Source organism: Balaenoptera physalus (assembly GCF_965194825.1).
Source record: "Balaenoptera physalus genome assembly, chromosome: 2".
Lineage (NCBI taxonomy): Eukaryota > Metazoa > Chordata > Mammalia > Artiodactyla > Balaenopteridae > Balaenoptera > Balaenoptera physalus.
In genome coordinates, this window is record NC_138883.1 from 131,346,855 (window position 1) to 131,363,231 (window position 16,377).

At 39.9% G+C, this 16,377-nt stretch overlaps 1 protein-coding gene and 1 long non-coding RNA gene across 3 annotated transcripts in view; both read right to left on the reverse strand.

The window, feature by feature from the left end:
- LOC309654478 overlaps positions 1-16,377 on the reverse strand; it is a 453,970-nt gene that overhangs the window by 69,856 nt on the left and 367,737 nt on the right. The gene's annotated exons all lie outside the window — the stretch shown is intronic.
- ARRDC4 (arrestin domain containing 4) lies at positions 1,657-14,727 on the reverse strand. 2 transcript variants are annotated; one of them, XM_082448457.1, is made up of 8 exons: positions 14,258-14,726; positions 9,966-10,032; positions 9,566-9,713; positions 7,496-7,598; positions 6,235-6,491; positions 5,541-5,703; positions 4,809-4,963; positions 1,657-4,453 (listed from the first exon to the last, which is right to left on the reverse strand). In XM_082448457.1, the coding sequence occupies exons 1-8, from the start codon at positions 14,544-14,546 to the stop codon at positions 4,397-4,399; spliced, it is 1,239 nt and encodes a 412-aa protein (XP_082304583.1). In that variant the 5' UTR covers positions 14,547-14,726; the 3' UTR covers positions 1,657-4,396. The 2 variants fall into 2 exon arrangements, with proteins under 2 accessions (XP_082304583.1, XP_082304584.1); XM_082448458.1 differs by lacking the exon at positions 4,809-4,963 and having other exon boundaries at positions 14,258-14,727.

A 16,377-nucleotide genomic window follows, 5' to 3' on the forward strand; every position in this document is an offset into this window, starting at 1 on the left:
GTAATAGCCCATATATTTCTTTTGAAATGTTGCAGCTGAAACACAAAGGAAAAAACTATCAATATATACGACTTGACTTGCATGTATCTTAATGGTGTTATGCAGTGTGAAAAAGGCAATTGCAAAAGGTATATACCTAATGATCCCATTTATCTAAGCATTCTCAAAATGACAAGATTACAGAGATGGAAAACAGTTCAGTCAGGGGTTAGGGGAGGGTGTGATTGCCTAGGGGCAGCCCAAGGGAGTTTCTTTGTGGTGATGGAACAGTTCTTTATCTTGATTGTGGTGGTGATGTGAACCTAGACATGTAATAAAATGTCATAGAATTATATAGGAAAACATGCAAGAGAACAATGAGTTTATTCAAAAACAGGTGAAATCCAAGGAAGGCTTGAACTCTAGTTCATTCTTACTGTGTCAATGTCAATTTCCGGATACTGATAACGTGCTATAGTTATGGTTGGGGGAGACTGGGTGATGGGTACACAGGATCTCTCTGTACTGTTAATGCAACTTTTTTGTGATCCTATAATTATTTCAAATTATAAAGTTAGAAACAAATGGCTCTGCTGAAGAAAGGATTCTAGCGACCAATCAAACATACTTAATGAAGCAATTTAGTCAAAGACTGGTATCCTTTCAGGAGGCAGGGCTTTTAGATATAAATGCTGGAGCTCTTGATTTAGTATATGCTTAGTAGTATCCAGGTCTGCAAGTCTTAAGGTGTGTAATTTAAAGCAATTCCTGTTTCCATAACTTCTATTAAAGTTGTAGAATCAGGAAATTTTAGAGTGAGCAGGAATCCTACAGAGAATGTAGGCCAAATTTTCAGGTTACACCTCTGGGTTTTGGTATCCCCAATTGTAATATAAGGGTTATGTCCTAGACTGCCATGTCCTGAAAATTTACAATATAAACTACAGAAACTTTAATGGTAATCTTATAAATTTTGGCTCGATATTTACTGCATGAGACAAATATCTCGATTTATGTTTATTGCAAATGTGAATGCAGAAAAGACTTAATTATTTAACATCATCTCACACATTATAAACACCTTGAGAGTAAATTACCTGGGTTAATTTTTACCACTTAGCTAAGGTTTAAAATCTTGCAGGACAGAGGGTCAAGGCAGTTTTCCTGAGATGACATATTGTTACATATTCCCTGCACAAAATATGTAACTTTTGTCCATTTGAGTATGTGTGTGGAAAGGGGAGGCTTACGTACAGGTGTTTCCCGGTATGAGTCCACTGACTGCCCACCAGACCTACTCAATCAATCCTGGAAAGGTTCTGGCCAAACAAACATGAAAACTCAGAAAGCTTTAAAGAAGTGGTCATTATTACTTGAGAATAAATGGAGATAATGTTCTCTCAATGACCAATATAGCTTAAGCTTAATCACTCATCTCAACTACTCTTTTTCATAGAATGCTAAAAACCGATTACCTTTGGGGAAACTGAGGCCATCATAAAAACAGGCTCAGAATCCACCAGGGCTGTGCCTGGCCTGATGATATAGCACACATTTACAAAAGGATCTTAACAGCAGTAACATTTTGTCTCATGGTATTGACTTCCCTTAAGTCTGTAACAATTTAAGTCATAGTGTTATAAAAACAAAACAAAAACAAAATTAGCAACTCACAGCATCAGTGTAATCATTTTATTAACAAAAGGAACCCATGGGGTTCAGACAAGAGTACAAAATACAATCTTTTTTTTTTTCCCCCTGTGGGTTAAATTGTTACATTTTTATAATAAAAATAAAAAGCTTTCATAGTTAACTTATCAAAAACATAACCCCTGCCTACTGAGTTTCTTATTGTGCAAAACAAAAACATGAAAGTAAAGTTCTGCCCATGGAAGAATTTTGTGTGCCAAAAGATGCACTTTCTCAATTTCAAAATTTTTGCATCAAAAAGAAAATTCTAAGGCCACAGTTTCTTTGCAAACTAAGCAAGAGGAGAATAAACAAGCAAATAGCAGCTAAATTTTTACCTTCATTCCCAAGTATTCTCTGTTCCAATGTAGAATCTTCTACCTTCATCAAATAATTTGATTATAGAAAGGTATGCAGTTTCAACCTACTGCTTAAGGTCAGACATACCAATATCAATTCAATAAGGCAAATCATACCTTTTAGCTATTCTCTTAAGTGCTAAAAAATCAGCTTTGTTTTAATTTGGTGGGTGCACTTCGTGATTTCTTTAAAAAAGGTGACAAAACGTTCCTAGTGAAGGATTCCAGTAAGCAGTTGCTTTTCTACTTGCAGCCAGATAGGTAAACTTTCTCTTCCTCCATACCATTTTGTTTTGTTTCTTTTACTTTGTTTTGGTATCATGGAGATGGAAAATGTCTTGACAAAACATGTAAACTACAACTCAGAGGTCAAGAAATAGCTGAAGGTGATCTATTTTTAAAGTAAAAATAAAACTGTTTAGACAGCACATAGCTAACAAACCCACAAAAACAAAGCAAAATAAAAGATCACCAAAAAGCCAAAGCAGGGAAAAAAGATTTGTGACGATTTCAGTACCACAATTATTGGTAAAACAGTTTGTACTGTGATTTTCATTCAGTGGCTTAAAAGATCAAAGAACGGCTTAAGATGCTTATGTGATTACAGAGAAGAGAGGTATGCCCAAGGGTGAAAAGCGTACATCTACCTAATGTTTGTATAAAAATCCCTAATCAAATGTCCAACTAATTTTTACATACAAAATTTAACCTTAGAACTTTTCTATTTCTAACGAAATATACTGACTGAAAGAAAAGCTAATTGTTCAGTTGAATGAAGTACAGTATTCTGCATGGGAAGCACCAGGGTTTCCAGATCTAACCCTCAGGACACGGAGAAACCAAAGTACTGGGCTGGTCCAAAATCTCTATCATGGGAGCCCCTACCTCCCTTCTACTTAGTGTACAGAAATGCTCTCAGCTCACAAAACCAACAGATTAAAGTAAAAACAAGTGAACATGTGACTGTGACTAGGAGGGGACAGGGGGACAGTAAAAACACTGCTCAGTCTTTTAGCAGCAACACAATCTTGTTGGTCTGAATATCCTGAGGTTAAAGGATAATAAAATATTGCACCAAAACAATAAAAAAAAATCACAGTTTAAACAGAATTACTAAAGAACTGGAATAACAATGAACAACACAGTGACTGCCATCAGTAGACTTAAGTCTCTTGACAGAAATTAAGTTTATATGACTTTTCAAAAAAATGGAAAATGGTAATTCTGCCTTGATTTTGCATTTATTTTGAAATACCCTTTGGTATACACATATTAACTTTCAACTGATGTTAACCTTATAGATTTTGCCCTTGGTCCAGTTTCAGGTTTAGGGATAGGAGAGACGAGATTGCTACTGCAAATGAGCAGAAACTCCAAAGAAGACTTCACCGGCCTGGAGTTTTAAAACATATCTGATTCTGATAACCCCACTAGAGGTAGGTAAAAAAGGCCTTTTCTCCCCTTGTGCAGTTATCAAGGCATCCTAAGGATGCAAGCCTTTTTTTTTTTTTCTTTTTTTAACCCTGTCTTTTTCTAATATGCTCCTAGGTAAATAAGACATGAGGAAAATCAAACATGTACCCTGCTAAAGTACTTAAAGGGGATAAAAAGTGCAACTTTCAACAAAATGTGTTTTCATATTGAAGTACACCTTTCCCCTTTCAACTGACAAGCCTTTCAAGGAAGGAACTCTTTCTTGGTTTCATAATACTGTATAGCCAACTTACAAACTACCTCTTAAACTACCATTAAAAGAGTGAAAACTGTATTACTTCATTAGAACCTCATAAGACCATGACCTCAGAAAAGGATTCTTTTAAGGACTTCAGTCCTCTGGAATATGGTTAGAAATCATGAAGACCCTGACACCAGAGGGTCTCGCTTCATGTTTAATTTAGAGTGGGCCCCTTTCCTGTTCATGCACACCCTTGTGCTGCTACGTTCTCCAAAATCAAGTCTCCTTCCAATGCGTCCATACCGTCTTAAAGCTGAGGATACATCTGTTCTACTTTGAGAAACCTTTGTAAAGATATGCTCGCATAGTGTTTTCACTGTTTACAGGCACCTTTCTCTTGGGTCAGCATAGGCACTCTTCACTTACTCTATCACCATCAGGACTTCCATTACATTCTGTGACTTTTCACATCTTCGTCCCATAGTTCTACGGGGATACAAGACCACATCACAAACTTGTGCAACAATCCTGTTGGCCCACTGGAAAGTTCACGCATTCTTTAATTTCTATCACCTTCAGTCTTGATGTTCATTTATGTTCTTAAGCTAATCTTCCCTCCCTCTTCCCCAAAAAGGCAGGGGGAAAGAACCAACATTCTAATTTGGCGATGAACACAGTGATTTCTGAAATATGTTCAGAGAATGAAGGAAACAGGCTGGGTCTCTTCTACGTCACTAGGATGTGGATCAACCTGTAAAAACGAGCAGACCAAGATCACTACTGCAACATTCTTAAACGTGATTCTAGTATCTATTTCTAATTATATGGTCATAAGCCAAACTGCTTAAAGCCTATTAAAGAAGTCCCAGTAGGCCACTTAAGTTCTCTGTATTCCATGGCCTTAAAGGCAATCCACGGTACTCTACATGTATGCTAGAGAACACCAAGAAAACACCGCAAAATGTGGTAAGTGGATCAGTGATAATCTATCGCCATCGTAAAAATTTTTTTGTATGTATCCCCTACTAATCGGGAGTCAAAAACAGACACAGAGGATTATTTACAAACAGCACAACACAAGTCTAATTTTCTTTTGCTTTGTTTACCTCTGAATAAAGAGGTGGAGGCTGAAATCTGAACTCCTGAATGCAGGCAAACATAGGACAGCACGACTCCCCCTCACAGTTAGGGGGTTGAGGGTAAGGAGGAACGTGTCTAGAGTATTCTTCCTCCGACACCACGTCTGCGTAATTTGGTGGTGCTGAAACAAAAAAGGAGTTGGATCTAAGAAATCCAGGTAAAAACTAATTACATTAATCTCTTCTGAACTCTTACAGGAACAAGGAATTTAGCTTAATTTGAAGATAAAACACTGGTATTTTCTCCTCTAATCAGGAAGTTTTTGTGCCCATTACAACAAAAAAATATTCAGTAGATTCTGCTTTTATTAAAGTACTATTAACATTGATTTATATTCTCTCTGAGATGTGTTTTAGTCTAGGTTAAATAAAGAATCATTGAAATGTGGCTACAGAAAACACCAACATAACACAGTATAATAGTATTCTGATTATTTTCCATTCTTCTACTATTATAAATAGTAATCAGGAGATGTAGATTGTATTTCTGGATCTGCCATTAGGAGCTTTCTGTCTTGGATAAGCTAAACTCTCAGTCCCTTCTGGGAATAATGTTTTATGATTTTTAGTAATAAAAAGAGTAAGGATAGTTGTAGTGGCAGCAGTAATTATCATTTGAGCATTTCTTATCTCGTAAGTCCTGTTCTTAAGTACTCTATGTGTAAAACTGCATTCTGAAAGAACCTCGGAACATTTTACCTTCAGGCTGTTCTGGCAGAGTCAGAGTCAACCAGCTCATATCCATAAAAAACTGGCTGGCAATGCTGGAGTTTCTGCTGCCAAAACCATTGTATGGAACCGTGCCAATCACTAAGGGCAGCTCAAGCATCAATTTTTTAGCACCAGGAATGTGAATATACACCTAATATGCCAAAAAACAAAACAACAACAAAGAGAGAGAGAGAGAGAGAGAAAGGCACAAATGTAAGTTAAACCTCATAGTAAAAAACCCGATTATTTTTTCATAGAAAAAATGCTTTTGTTGTCTGCTACCACCCCCAACACAACTGTAAATTGTCCTGACGAATAAAATGAAGAACAAACCAAATGAAGACCCCACGAAATACAGTGAACGCTCTGTGATGGGGAAGTGTGGCCTTAATACACTTCATTGTAAGTGAGCACAGCTTACACAGAACCATAGAAAGTTAAGTACATGTCTTCAATATAGCAGCCCTACTGCACCTTCATTCTTCCATGTTATTTAATTAAATACCTCAGAGGGATAGTTTTTGATTAAAAAACAAAGGCCAATCTTCATATATTCCACAATTTGTTGTAATGCTGACATAAAATGACATTTTCCTGGGTATTAAAGGTACATCTTCTCAGTAACATGGCACCAGGTATGGCTCCATGCTACGTCTTTAATTTCACCAAGCGCCGTGCTCACAGCTAAGGAGTAGTCCACTCGGATGATGCAGCAGTCCAGGATGGACGGCGTCACGGGCGGGATCTTGAGGGTCTTCCCGTTCCAGGTGTCGGTGCTCCCAGAGGCGATGTGGTTCCCGCGCACGTGGGCCACCATGAGCCGCACGGTCTTTGTTTTCCCGCTGGCCAGGTACGTCTGCGTCTGGAAAATGGCAGCTTTGGGAACAATCAGACGAGAGGAACAATTCTCTATTTCTGCATAGATTGGAATAGCTTCTCCTAAAAAGAAAACAAAAACACCTTCAGAGACCCTTGAGGAAATTCTCTCCACAGTGGAACAAAGCCGTTACTGATGAAAGCTGAAACGTGGCAACGCTGCTTTAACAAGTTGAGAAGCCTCATGGAAAACTTACATTGCAAATCTGAGTCAGAGAAGTGAAAATTTATGGTAGGTTGTGGTAGATACTGTTTTCTAACTATTGCATGATTCACTTTTCTAATGTAGCAATATTAGACTACCAATTCTAAAGATCTGTAAATGACCAGTATCTACAAAAATTAAGAGAAGACATACAAATAAATGATTCAGTACTACGTTAAGTACAGAAGATCACTAACAAACTCATTAGTGCCTAACAAATTAAAATCTTCCCAACAGAAGAACAAAGTCTTCCCATTTTAGGAACTGATATATACAAATAAAGCAATGGGTGGAGTAGGCAAGTTTTACACCCACATTATACATCCACCATCATACCATTCCATACCATATTCATTCCCAACAAGCCAGAACCCTGGAGTGGGGGCCAAATCCACTGGACGGAATTGGGCCCTTCACAGATTGTTGTTCTGATATCAATCTGACTGTTAAGAGTGTCAATGTTCTACATTCTAGCCCCTCCCATATATCTGAATTCCCAGCATGGAGTCAGAATGCCTAACAGTATTTTCATATGACAACAGCTCTCTTCTGAGCAACACTGGTCGGAACATTTTTTTGCAACATTAAAATAAAATGCTGGCATTTTCCCACTCTACTGGTTTTAGTCTTTGTTACGAAAGTACCAGGACCGAAGTCAGAAATACCAGGATTATTGGGATCCACTCATCTATTTACAGATATTTAAATATCAATTATTTATACTAGAACCAGACAACTGTATTATTCATGTTTTAAAATAGTATATACTTGGTAAATTACAAAACACACTATTAAAAATCACTTACAATTAGCTAATAAAATGAATGAATCTTGCATTTGGATTTTTAAACAGTTTGCTTACCATTACAGTATCCCTTTCTTTCAATTTTGGCACTCAGCGAGACTGGACCAGAAGTGAAAAACCAACAGCCAACCATTTTCTCTTGAGTTTTCAATACAGGGGTCTTGAAAAGTTCAAATAATAAAAATAATTAAACTGGTCTAGAAAACGCATAGAACTTAAAGCTATGTCATTTTTTATTAAACAGTTGTACAGCAATGTCTTCCAAAAAACAACAAATCAACCTTTCTTATCTTCCTGTGACAAACTAGGTAAAATACTTAAAGACAAAGCATTAAAAATCATTCCCTTTTCAGGAAAACTAAGGTGAATTTTCAGTTTCAAATTAGGATGACATCATTCTATTTTATCCTATATTTTCATTGTGTTTCTTGGAAGTGATATACCATCCTTTAAAAAAGCAATCAAAAACTGTAGTAGCACCTATTAATATGACAGAACTACTTTTTTTTTAAAGACTTTATGTGTAGATCAGGAAAAGGAGAAATGGTATAAAAATCAATAATCAGAATGTTCTTTTTGTCTTGGCATTTAAAATATGGAATAAGCAAACAGCCTTTTTTCCTTACTTCAAAATGTATTAGGCAGAAATTTCAAGTGTCCTTAACTTAGAATGATTTTGGGGTTTTGTGTAACAGCAGTGCAATAACACACCTAGTGTAATGGATCTAAAGGGTTACTGAACTCACCACCCCACTTTCTATTCTACAGTAGTAAGATAAGCGATACAAGACGCTTATATAATACTGTTTATAAAACAGTATTATAAAATACTGTTTAAAATGCTCAGTTTACAAGACACACAAACCAAAAGTTCACTGTAAAACCCAAAGTTGCAATATTTTTTTCAATTATAAAAGGATAGTAAAGGACAAATAGTATCTCTTTTGCCAAAAAATAAAATATCTTTAAATTATTTGCCACAATGGCCCCATAAATAGTTTAGAATTAGTTAACCACCCAATTCTAAGTAGTTTTTAAAAACACAAAGCAGTTATTACCATCATCAATTTTCAAAATAGGTGCTGAGCAGGTGATAAGTCATAGTTATAAGCCGGGTCAGTTGGGTCTGGCTACTGTACGATTTTGGCCACAAGGGACCATGCAACTAGGGCATATCTGTTACATTTTTATAATCTAAAGGTGAACATCAGAGTAAATTCTATTTCATTTTTGTGTGGAAGTAGAGTTAAACAACTTTTAACTCCTGTTTCTTTTCCTGATCTTTAAAAACATTGGCTAGAAAGAGAAACCTCCAATACTAAAAATATATCTTTGTAACATCAGTATCATGATGGAAAGTTTAAATTATGAAGTAAAAAATCATTCATTCATATTTAAATGAAGAACCATTAGGTCCTAGTAGCTATCATGAAAGTACAAGGTATAATTTTATATTATTTTGATAATATGGGTTTAGATAAAAGAATCTAGCTCATTAACTCCCATCTTGCCTATTCTGTTGTTACTTATAGCCTAATCTTTCTTATCAGCCTACAGTATTTCTGGTGATTATTAGAAGTTCAATGCTTTAATGTGGCCAAATCTGTCATAAGGAAATGATAAGTGAAAGGGTCTCCAGAGCAGCTGCATGCACTTACTTAATGTTAGAAAATGACATGCAAAATGCAAGGAGACACAGCATAATGGCCTCAGCTTCAATAACAGGCTGGGCGTGATTAATACTCTTCCATAATTACTGTTCCTCAACCTGCTATTAGCGAAGAGTTTAGAATACCACAGCCCTGTGAATGTGGCTGCTCTGGGAAAAGTAACTACTTTGTGTGTGTGCATTATTATTATTAAGCCTTATTAATGCATTTTAAGCCCATGTAACTTTCTGGCAAAAGAAGCCCTGAACAACAGGGACACAATCAATAGTACTAACACACACAATTTGTAATTTGCCCAACTTAGAATCACATATTTATAGCGAATGCCTATGGGTTATAAGATTATATCGGAAAGTGACAGGACAGGTTGCCACCAGACTTCCTAAATGTAGAGACCATAGTTGAAAGGAAGGAGGATGGAAGGGAAGGAGGAAAAGGGGAAGGAGGAAGAACTTACTAGTAATGCTGGTGTGTTGACATCGATGTGACTGACGACCTGGAGTTCCCGCTTAATGCTCTGATCAGGTGCCTGGGGTCGTTCCAAAACTGCTCTCACACAGTACTGAATACTTCCATATTTCCCGGTGAATGAGGTTACCAAAGGTCTGAAATAAACCAAAGAGATGACTTTTTAACTTTGTTTTTCAGTTTAACAAAACTGGGAAAAGCCCTTAAAGTGTTGTTTTGTTTTGTTTTTTTAAAAAAAAAAAAAAAAAAAAGGTGAGCGAGGTTAGGTCTACTCAGGGGTTATTCAGGATAAACATGCACACCTGAATGTCAGAAGGTACTTGGTGCCCATACAACTGGATAGACAGGGTGCAGGGAAAGGAAATCCCCAGTTATACAGTTTCACTTACTCAGATGGAAGTTGAAAGCTAAATGGAAATTCATGTTTTCCAGGCTGTAGTAAGAGGATGCCTTCACCTAAAAAAGAGAATACATTTTATTTTCACTAAGGTTCATATTACATCAAGAATTTTCACAATGTAAATCATAGTTTTTTAAAAAGGTTTTCCTAGCTATACATAACACTGAATATACGTCAAAAAGTACATTAAACTGAGATTTAGAGAATTAAATTTTGAATCAACTTTTACCAAGTTTACTCAATTTCAAACCACATATATATATACGTATGTATACATGTATGTATCTTCTATCTGCAAATAGACCAATTACACAAGTAATTACCATAAAATGCCAGAGCTCCCATATACATATATATGTGTATACAACCATATACACATACATACCTACATATACATAAACATTTATTTCCCCCACTTGTATACTAGCATGAGTATACTAATGTTAGTATACTATTATACTAACATGAGGTACCAATATTAAACTGGACCTAAAATTAATCTAGAAAAAAACAGATCTATTTATTTTGGGTATACCACAAAAATCAGACTAAATATTCTTTGGGCAGAGATGGAAAAGGAGATGAAAAATTTACTTGGAATATTATGAATACTGAATACTAAATAGCCAAACCAACAGGACAAACTATTAGGCAGGAGTCATTACTGATTAATAGGGGATGTTGTTTAACTTGGGATATGGAGTGGGCCTGGCCAAGCATGGCCACGACTCCCTCCTCCTGCTCTGGGGTCAGCCAGCCCCATTTCATTTCAAGCAGAGGCTTACCCCTGACTGTGAGAAGGCCAGGAGGCAGGGTGTGGATGGACCTAGCAAGGCCAGAGGCACTGCTGGAGCTCTGATGAGTGCAGAAACTGTATCGTTCAGATCCAAAGCCAACTCCAGGGCTATCAGTGTTGGTTGGGTGGCTCCCCAGAGATACTTATAAATGTTCCCTTCATTTTATGTGCATAGATTCAAGTTCAGAACTAAATTCCCTCATCAAGGGTGGGATGATTAAGATGAAGAAAGTGCAGCACAGACTGAGAACTTTCTCAGATCTGCCTGGTCAGTAGATACGAAATGGAGATTTCTACTGTAACCATTCATTAAAAAAAATTTAAAGGCCAGAAATCACGAGTGAAATGGGATAATTTTTCATTTAAATACTAGAGTTTTAAGACCGTCATCAACTCAGTTAACATTTCAACCTTATACTTTTAGAAAACAGGAATGCATTACTGGCCCATTAAGTCTCCTGAATCTATCTCCAATTTTCAATGTGTAATATATTAGAAAAAAAAAAACCTTACAAGTATTTGCCACTTAAGATCATTCAAATAGAAATATTCAACAGGTGGGTGACTTGGAAACTAAGTGAATAAGTCATAGGGACATGAGACCATGTTAAATGACAGTGACAGACTGAGTCCCAGAGCTCAGGTGTGTCCAGAGCCGCCCTATAAGCCCCAGCAGTGCTACAGCACTGGAATCAGGGAAGCCTCTCCATTTTATAGCTATCAGGTACTAGGCTCAAGGAATCCCAACACTCCTTAGAGCTGGGCTAAAGTTCTAATTTGTAATCGTTAGATTACTGAATATGACAAAGTACTTAAAATGTTTAAAAATGTGGATTTCATTTATGTTCAAAATTTACAGTGCTTAAATGTCAGGGACAAAGCTGATACAAAATGGATACAAAGCTAAATAACTTCAATCCCCAAATAGACCTTGGGAGGAAAGGAGGCTACAGACACTTGTACACAAGTAATGACCCTAGCATGCTGGAGTCCACGGCAGTGGCGGGGGCATCTTGAGGACCACTTCTGCTGTTGAAGTAAGGGTTGGCATGGAGACAAGTGAGAAGGGGTTTAGATGAAGGGAAGGGAATGAGGCAGAGCATGACAGGCAAGTGTGAAGAACAGAGTTGCACAGGACATTGGAAGAGGTTGAGAGAGAGATGAAGTTCCCTCTTCAGAGAAAAAACAAATCAACATAGGAACTAGAACATTTAAAATGAGGCTTTCAACTACCTCAAAACATAAATAGGAAAAAATTTTGAGAAAGTTGATGAACCTGGGTTATAGTATTTGGAATCAAATCTTTGCTTGCTTGCTTTCTCATTTATTTATTAATTTTTAATTAAGAAGGTCCACAAGCTGAATCATGTGCCCATTTCTGCTTCTGCTCTTATAGTTTATTACCCTTGTCTTATGCAATAACTACAATGTCACAAGATGTTTCATTCGCTAATGGTCCTTCAGCCCAAACTCATAATTCAGAGCACTGGTGAGCGTGGGAGCTAGAACACCATCACAGAGGCAGACTGGGGCTCAGGAAGGATGAGGAACGTGCACAAGGTCATACTCTTGGTGTGCGACCAAGATGTGAAACCAACTCTCTGATGTGTCTTGTCTTTCTACCATAGTTATTGAATAAAAATATGAAGAAAATCAATCACCATGATAGCAAGTAGTTAGATTAACAATGCCAAAAAATTATCCAGTAGATTTTTTGAAAATAGATCCCACAGCCATACTTCCCGAATATCTGGATTTCTAAAAATCTCTTCAGGTGGCTGAAATTCAGCTAGGTTTTGGAATTAAACGAACCTAAGAGTCTACAACTATGTAAAGTTGCTAGCCTCTTCCAAGCTACAGATATGAGGAGTGATTTTTTTTCTCAATGAAATCAACTAAAACAGACCATGATTTTACTTTTTGTCAAGGTTTGTTATGGTACATTCTAAAACAAGCTACAGGTTGTCTAGGGTTAGCCATTCTATTCCATTAGAATGACAAAACAAAACCTGACTTGTGAATCAAACACTATTTGATAGCCCAGATTTTACCAAAGCGTTTTTTTTACTTCGAATCCCAGGTCCAACTGCTATTAATCTTATCTATTTACTGAGTAGTTATGGGAACAGAGATACAGAGTCCAAAGTCCTGGACAAAAAACCAATTGACTTCCCTCTTCCATTGCCCTTGACTCCAGTCAGCCATCTTGAAAATCTGTGTTGTCTGTTACCTTGGGGTAGGCATGTATAGGTTGATTCTGGAAACCATATTGATGAAAGGGCATAAGGCAGGTAAGAACTGTCACCTAACATACTACACTTCCTAATCCAAAAGAGGGCTTTGGTTCATACATGTTTTCCTCACCACAGTTTCTGGGATTACTCGATTCTCACGTACCTTGAGGATTTAACTGTGAACAGTCTACTTCTCCACAGCAGGACAAGGAAAAACTGCACTTACTACTGATTTTTGTATAATACATAGCAAGGGTTAAACACTGATACGCTGTATTTTATTCTTCAAGGGCCGAGAGTCTATACCCTTATTTATTTTACAGATAAATGCTGAAGCTCATGAGGCAAAAAGTAAAATAGTTTAAAGTAGTTCCTACCAACTGAAAGAAGACTAAGACTCACCGTTCCTAGTATTTTTTTGCACCTAATATTGATAGAATACCCATGTAGTGAGTTTCTACATGGGCACTTTAAAGAGTGTAAAAGCCTACACTATTAACTGGACTTCACAAGAAGGGTCATCGTTCTTCCAGAAACTCTTACAGTGCCCAGATCCCATTGTCACTAAAAGTCTATGGGGGTGGGCTAGAGGAGGGAGGAAGAGAATGCAAAGGAAACAAAAAGAAGTGAAAAATAAATACAAAGAAAGTTAGACAGACGTAGAACTCTTAAGTTACCCCACTCCCCAAAGGAGGGAAACCAAGTATGATGATCAAGTCAAAAAGCACTTCCTTTGAACACGTAACGCTCAGGAGCTACTTCCCTCCTCCTAAGACTGAGGTTTTGCTAACTCATCATGCACCAAGAACTAGCATCTAGAGACGGGGCGGGGGAGAAGGGGCCCCCATAAACACTGGGTACCCCAGAATGGAACCTCGTAAACTCTGGTTCCGCCCTCCATTCCTTAGACCACAAGAGAGGGAACCTAAATCCCCAGATCCTTGATTCCTGACTGCTCATCACAGGTTCCCATGGCAACGGCTCACTCCCAGAGCTGTCCTAGATGGTCCTGGGACCCTGGCGCCAGTCAGACCCCAGCGAGCCAGGGGCGGGGCGCCAGCAGAGGTGAGCACCATCTCCCCGGTGCTGTGAGGTGGGGGGCGCAGGCATTGTTACCCGCCCGTCAAGGCGACCAAACTGAGGCCGGCTACCCCGTGGGCGGACCCCCCGCCCACCCAGCCGGTGGGCATCCGCCGGCGCGCCCCCTCCCAGTCCCGCCAGTCCCTCTCCAGGGCCGTGGCCCGCGCTCACCGGCCGGGGGCTCGCGCAGGCTCAGGCGCACGTTCAAGTACTCCACCTCCGAGGCGGCTGCCGGGGCAGCGGCGCCGGCGCTCAGGCCCCAGGCTGCGGTGGCGCGACCCTGGGCCTCCAGGCGCAGCGCGCGGAGGGTCACCGGCTCGGCAGCCTCCAGCAGCACGTGCCCTGCCACCGTCTCGCCGCTCGAGTAGCAGCCCTTGCGCTCGTCCTCGAACACCAGACCTAGACTCTTCACGCGGCCCTCGGAGCCCACCACCGCCGCGGACCCCGCCTCACCGCCCATCCTACCGGCCGGCGCGGCCGCACCAAGGACGTCGGCAGCGGCCTGGAGCCGGGGTCGCGAGCAGAGCGGCGCCGCTGTCACGGGCGCCAGCTCACGCCGAGGGCCCGCGCGGCCGCTTTGCGGTGCCCGGTGGAGCCCCGGTGCGCCGGGGAGCCTGTCGCTTTAACAAACCCAACTGGGAATGGAAAAGGGCCGGGACAACCCACCCCCGGCGCGCGCCCATAGGCTGGCTGTGAGCCGCGCGGCGTGCTGATTGGTTGTAAATGGATACTGAGTCATTTCATTGGCGCCGCCGCGCACGGGCTGGCTCAGGAAGGCAGTGCGTGATCAAGGAGTGGTGACCAATCAGGGTACGCGGGTGTGCACGTGCACAGGCCGTTTATTGGCTGAGGCAAGGCACAGTCCTAGGGCACTGACCAATAGTGAGGCGGTGCGCCCATGTGGACAGATAGTGGGGAACAATATTAGTTAAGGAGGGGGCGGAACCGGGAATCTTAGGCTCGCGGCATGTCAGCCGTTCCTATGGTTACAAACGGAGGCGGGGTTTCTAGCAGCTTGGGAACTGTTTGCGGGAGTCAGGGGGCTTCACGCTAGGATGTGAGGTTGTGGTTGTAGCTGTAACTGGCTTGTGTTTATGATTACATCTGCAATACTTGAGAGGAAGTAGATGCCCTGGAAAAAGGAACTTAGCAGTATTTCCTTGTGAGATTTGGGGGCCGACCGCCTCGGAACTTCAATGGACAACTTGGCATCTACTAACATCCAGGTTCCTGAGCCCCGCTTCTCTCGGGTTTCAGAGTTCGCAGCCTAAGAAAGAGCTGCAGACGGGAAGAATGAAGGCTGTGGTTCTCAACCTGGAACGACCCTAAGGAGTTCTGCTGCCCGGCTTGTCTTGCAGCCTCTTTAAACTGAGAATGGCTGGAACGGTCATTCTTCCTGCTCTGAATAAGGTCATCAGTCTCGTTGTTTCTAAACAACATCTGCCACCCAAGTTTCTTCCCCACCCAAAAGGATTTCCTGACCTCGGTGTCATAGTTCACGAAAATTTCCAGTTGCCTTGATGACTTGTTCTCCATGCCCACAGCTCCTGTCGCCTGTCCTCGGTTTCATTTTCTTCTTTAATCCTTCACTCCTTCTCTATTCTAATTTTTTCTTTTTATCATCTAACATCGCTGCCACTATCTAGCCATCGTATTCTAACCCTTATAAATTCTTCCCTTATAAAAATACCAAGGTTGTGAGCTATCACGGGTTGATCAATCTCATATCGAGATTTAAAAATCTTTCATGAGGTAGTTGTTTCTTTTATTTTTTAAAATAATTCCAAACTAAAGGTTGCTTTTCTGCTCTGAGTTTAGAGTATTAATGTGGAACTTTAATAAGGCTTTACAAGTCCAACTTTTTCTTACCACTTCCTAAAGAAAGTGGAAAAGGCCAGAAATCTCACTCTGCATAAATTTCCGAAATAGCTGCTATTCTCTGTTTTTCACTTTATCTAGACTAGCCCCCAACATGCTCTTACTCTGCCACTGTTCTTTACGTCACAACCTGACCCTGTATACTTATTTGCATATAGTCCTCACCCCCACTTGGAACACAGAACTTTTTCTCATTATTGTTGTCACTCTAGTACTGAACTCAGAGTTTAGCACACAATTAGCTGAAGTACTTGGTAAGAGTTTGTTGGCTGATTGGATCTATGAGTCCCAACCTATGCAGTATTATTGGTTCTGAAATGAATCCTCTAGAGTCAGATGTTCTTCTCCATCCAAATGAAGTGGCTGGGAAAGGGGGAAGGACAATGGCCCTAACAGTGCCCAGAAGGCAGAAT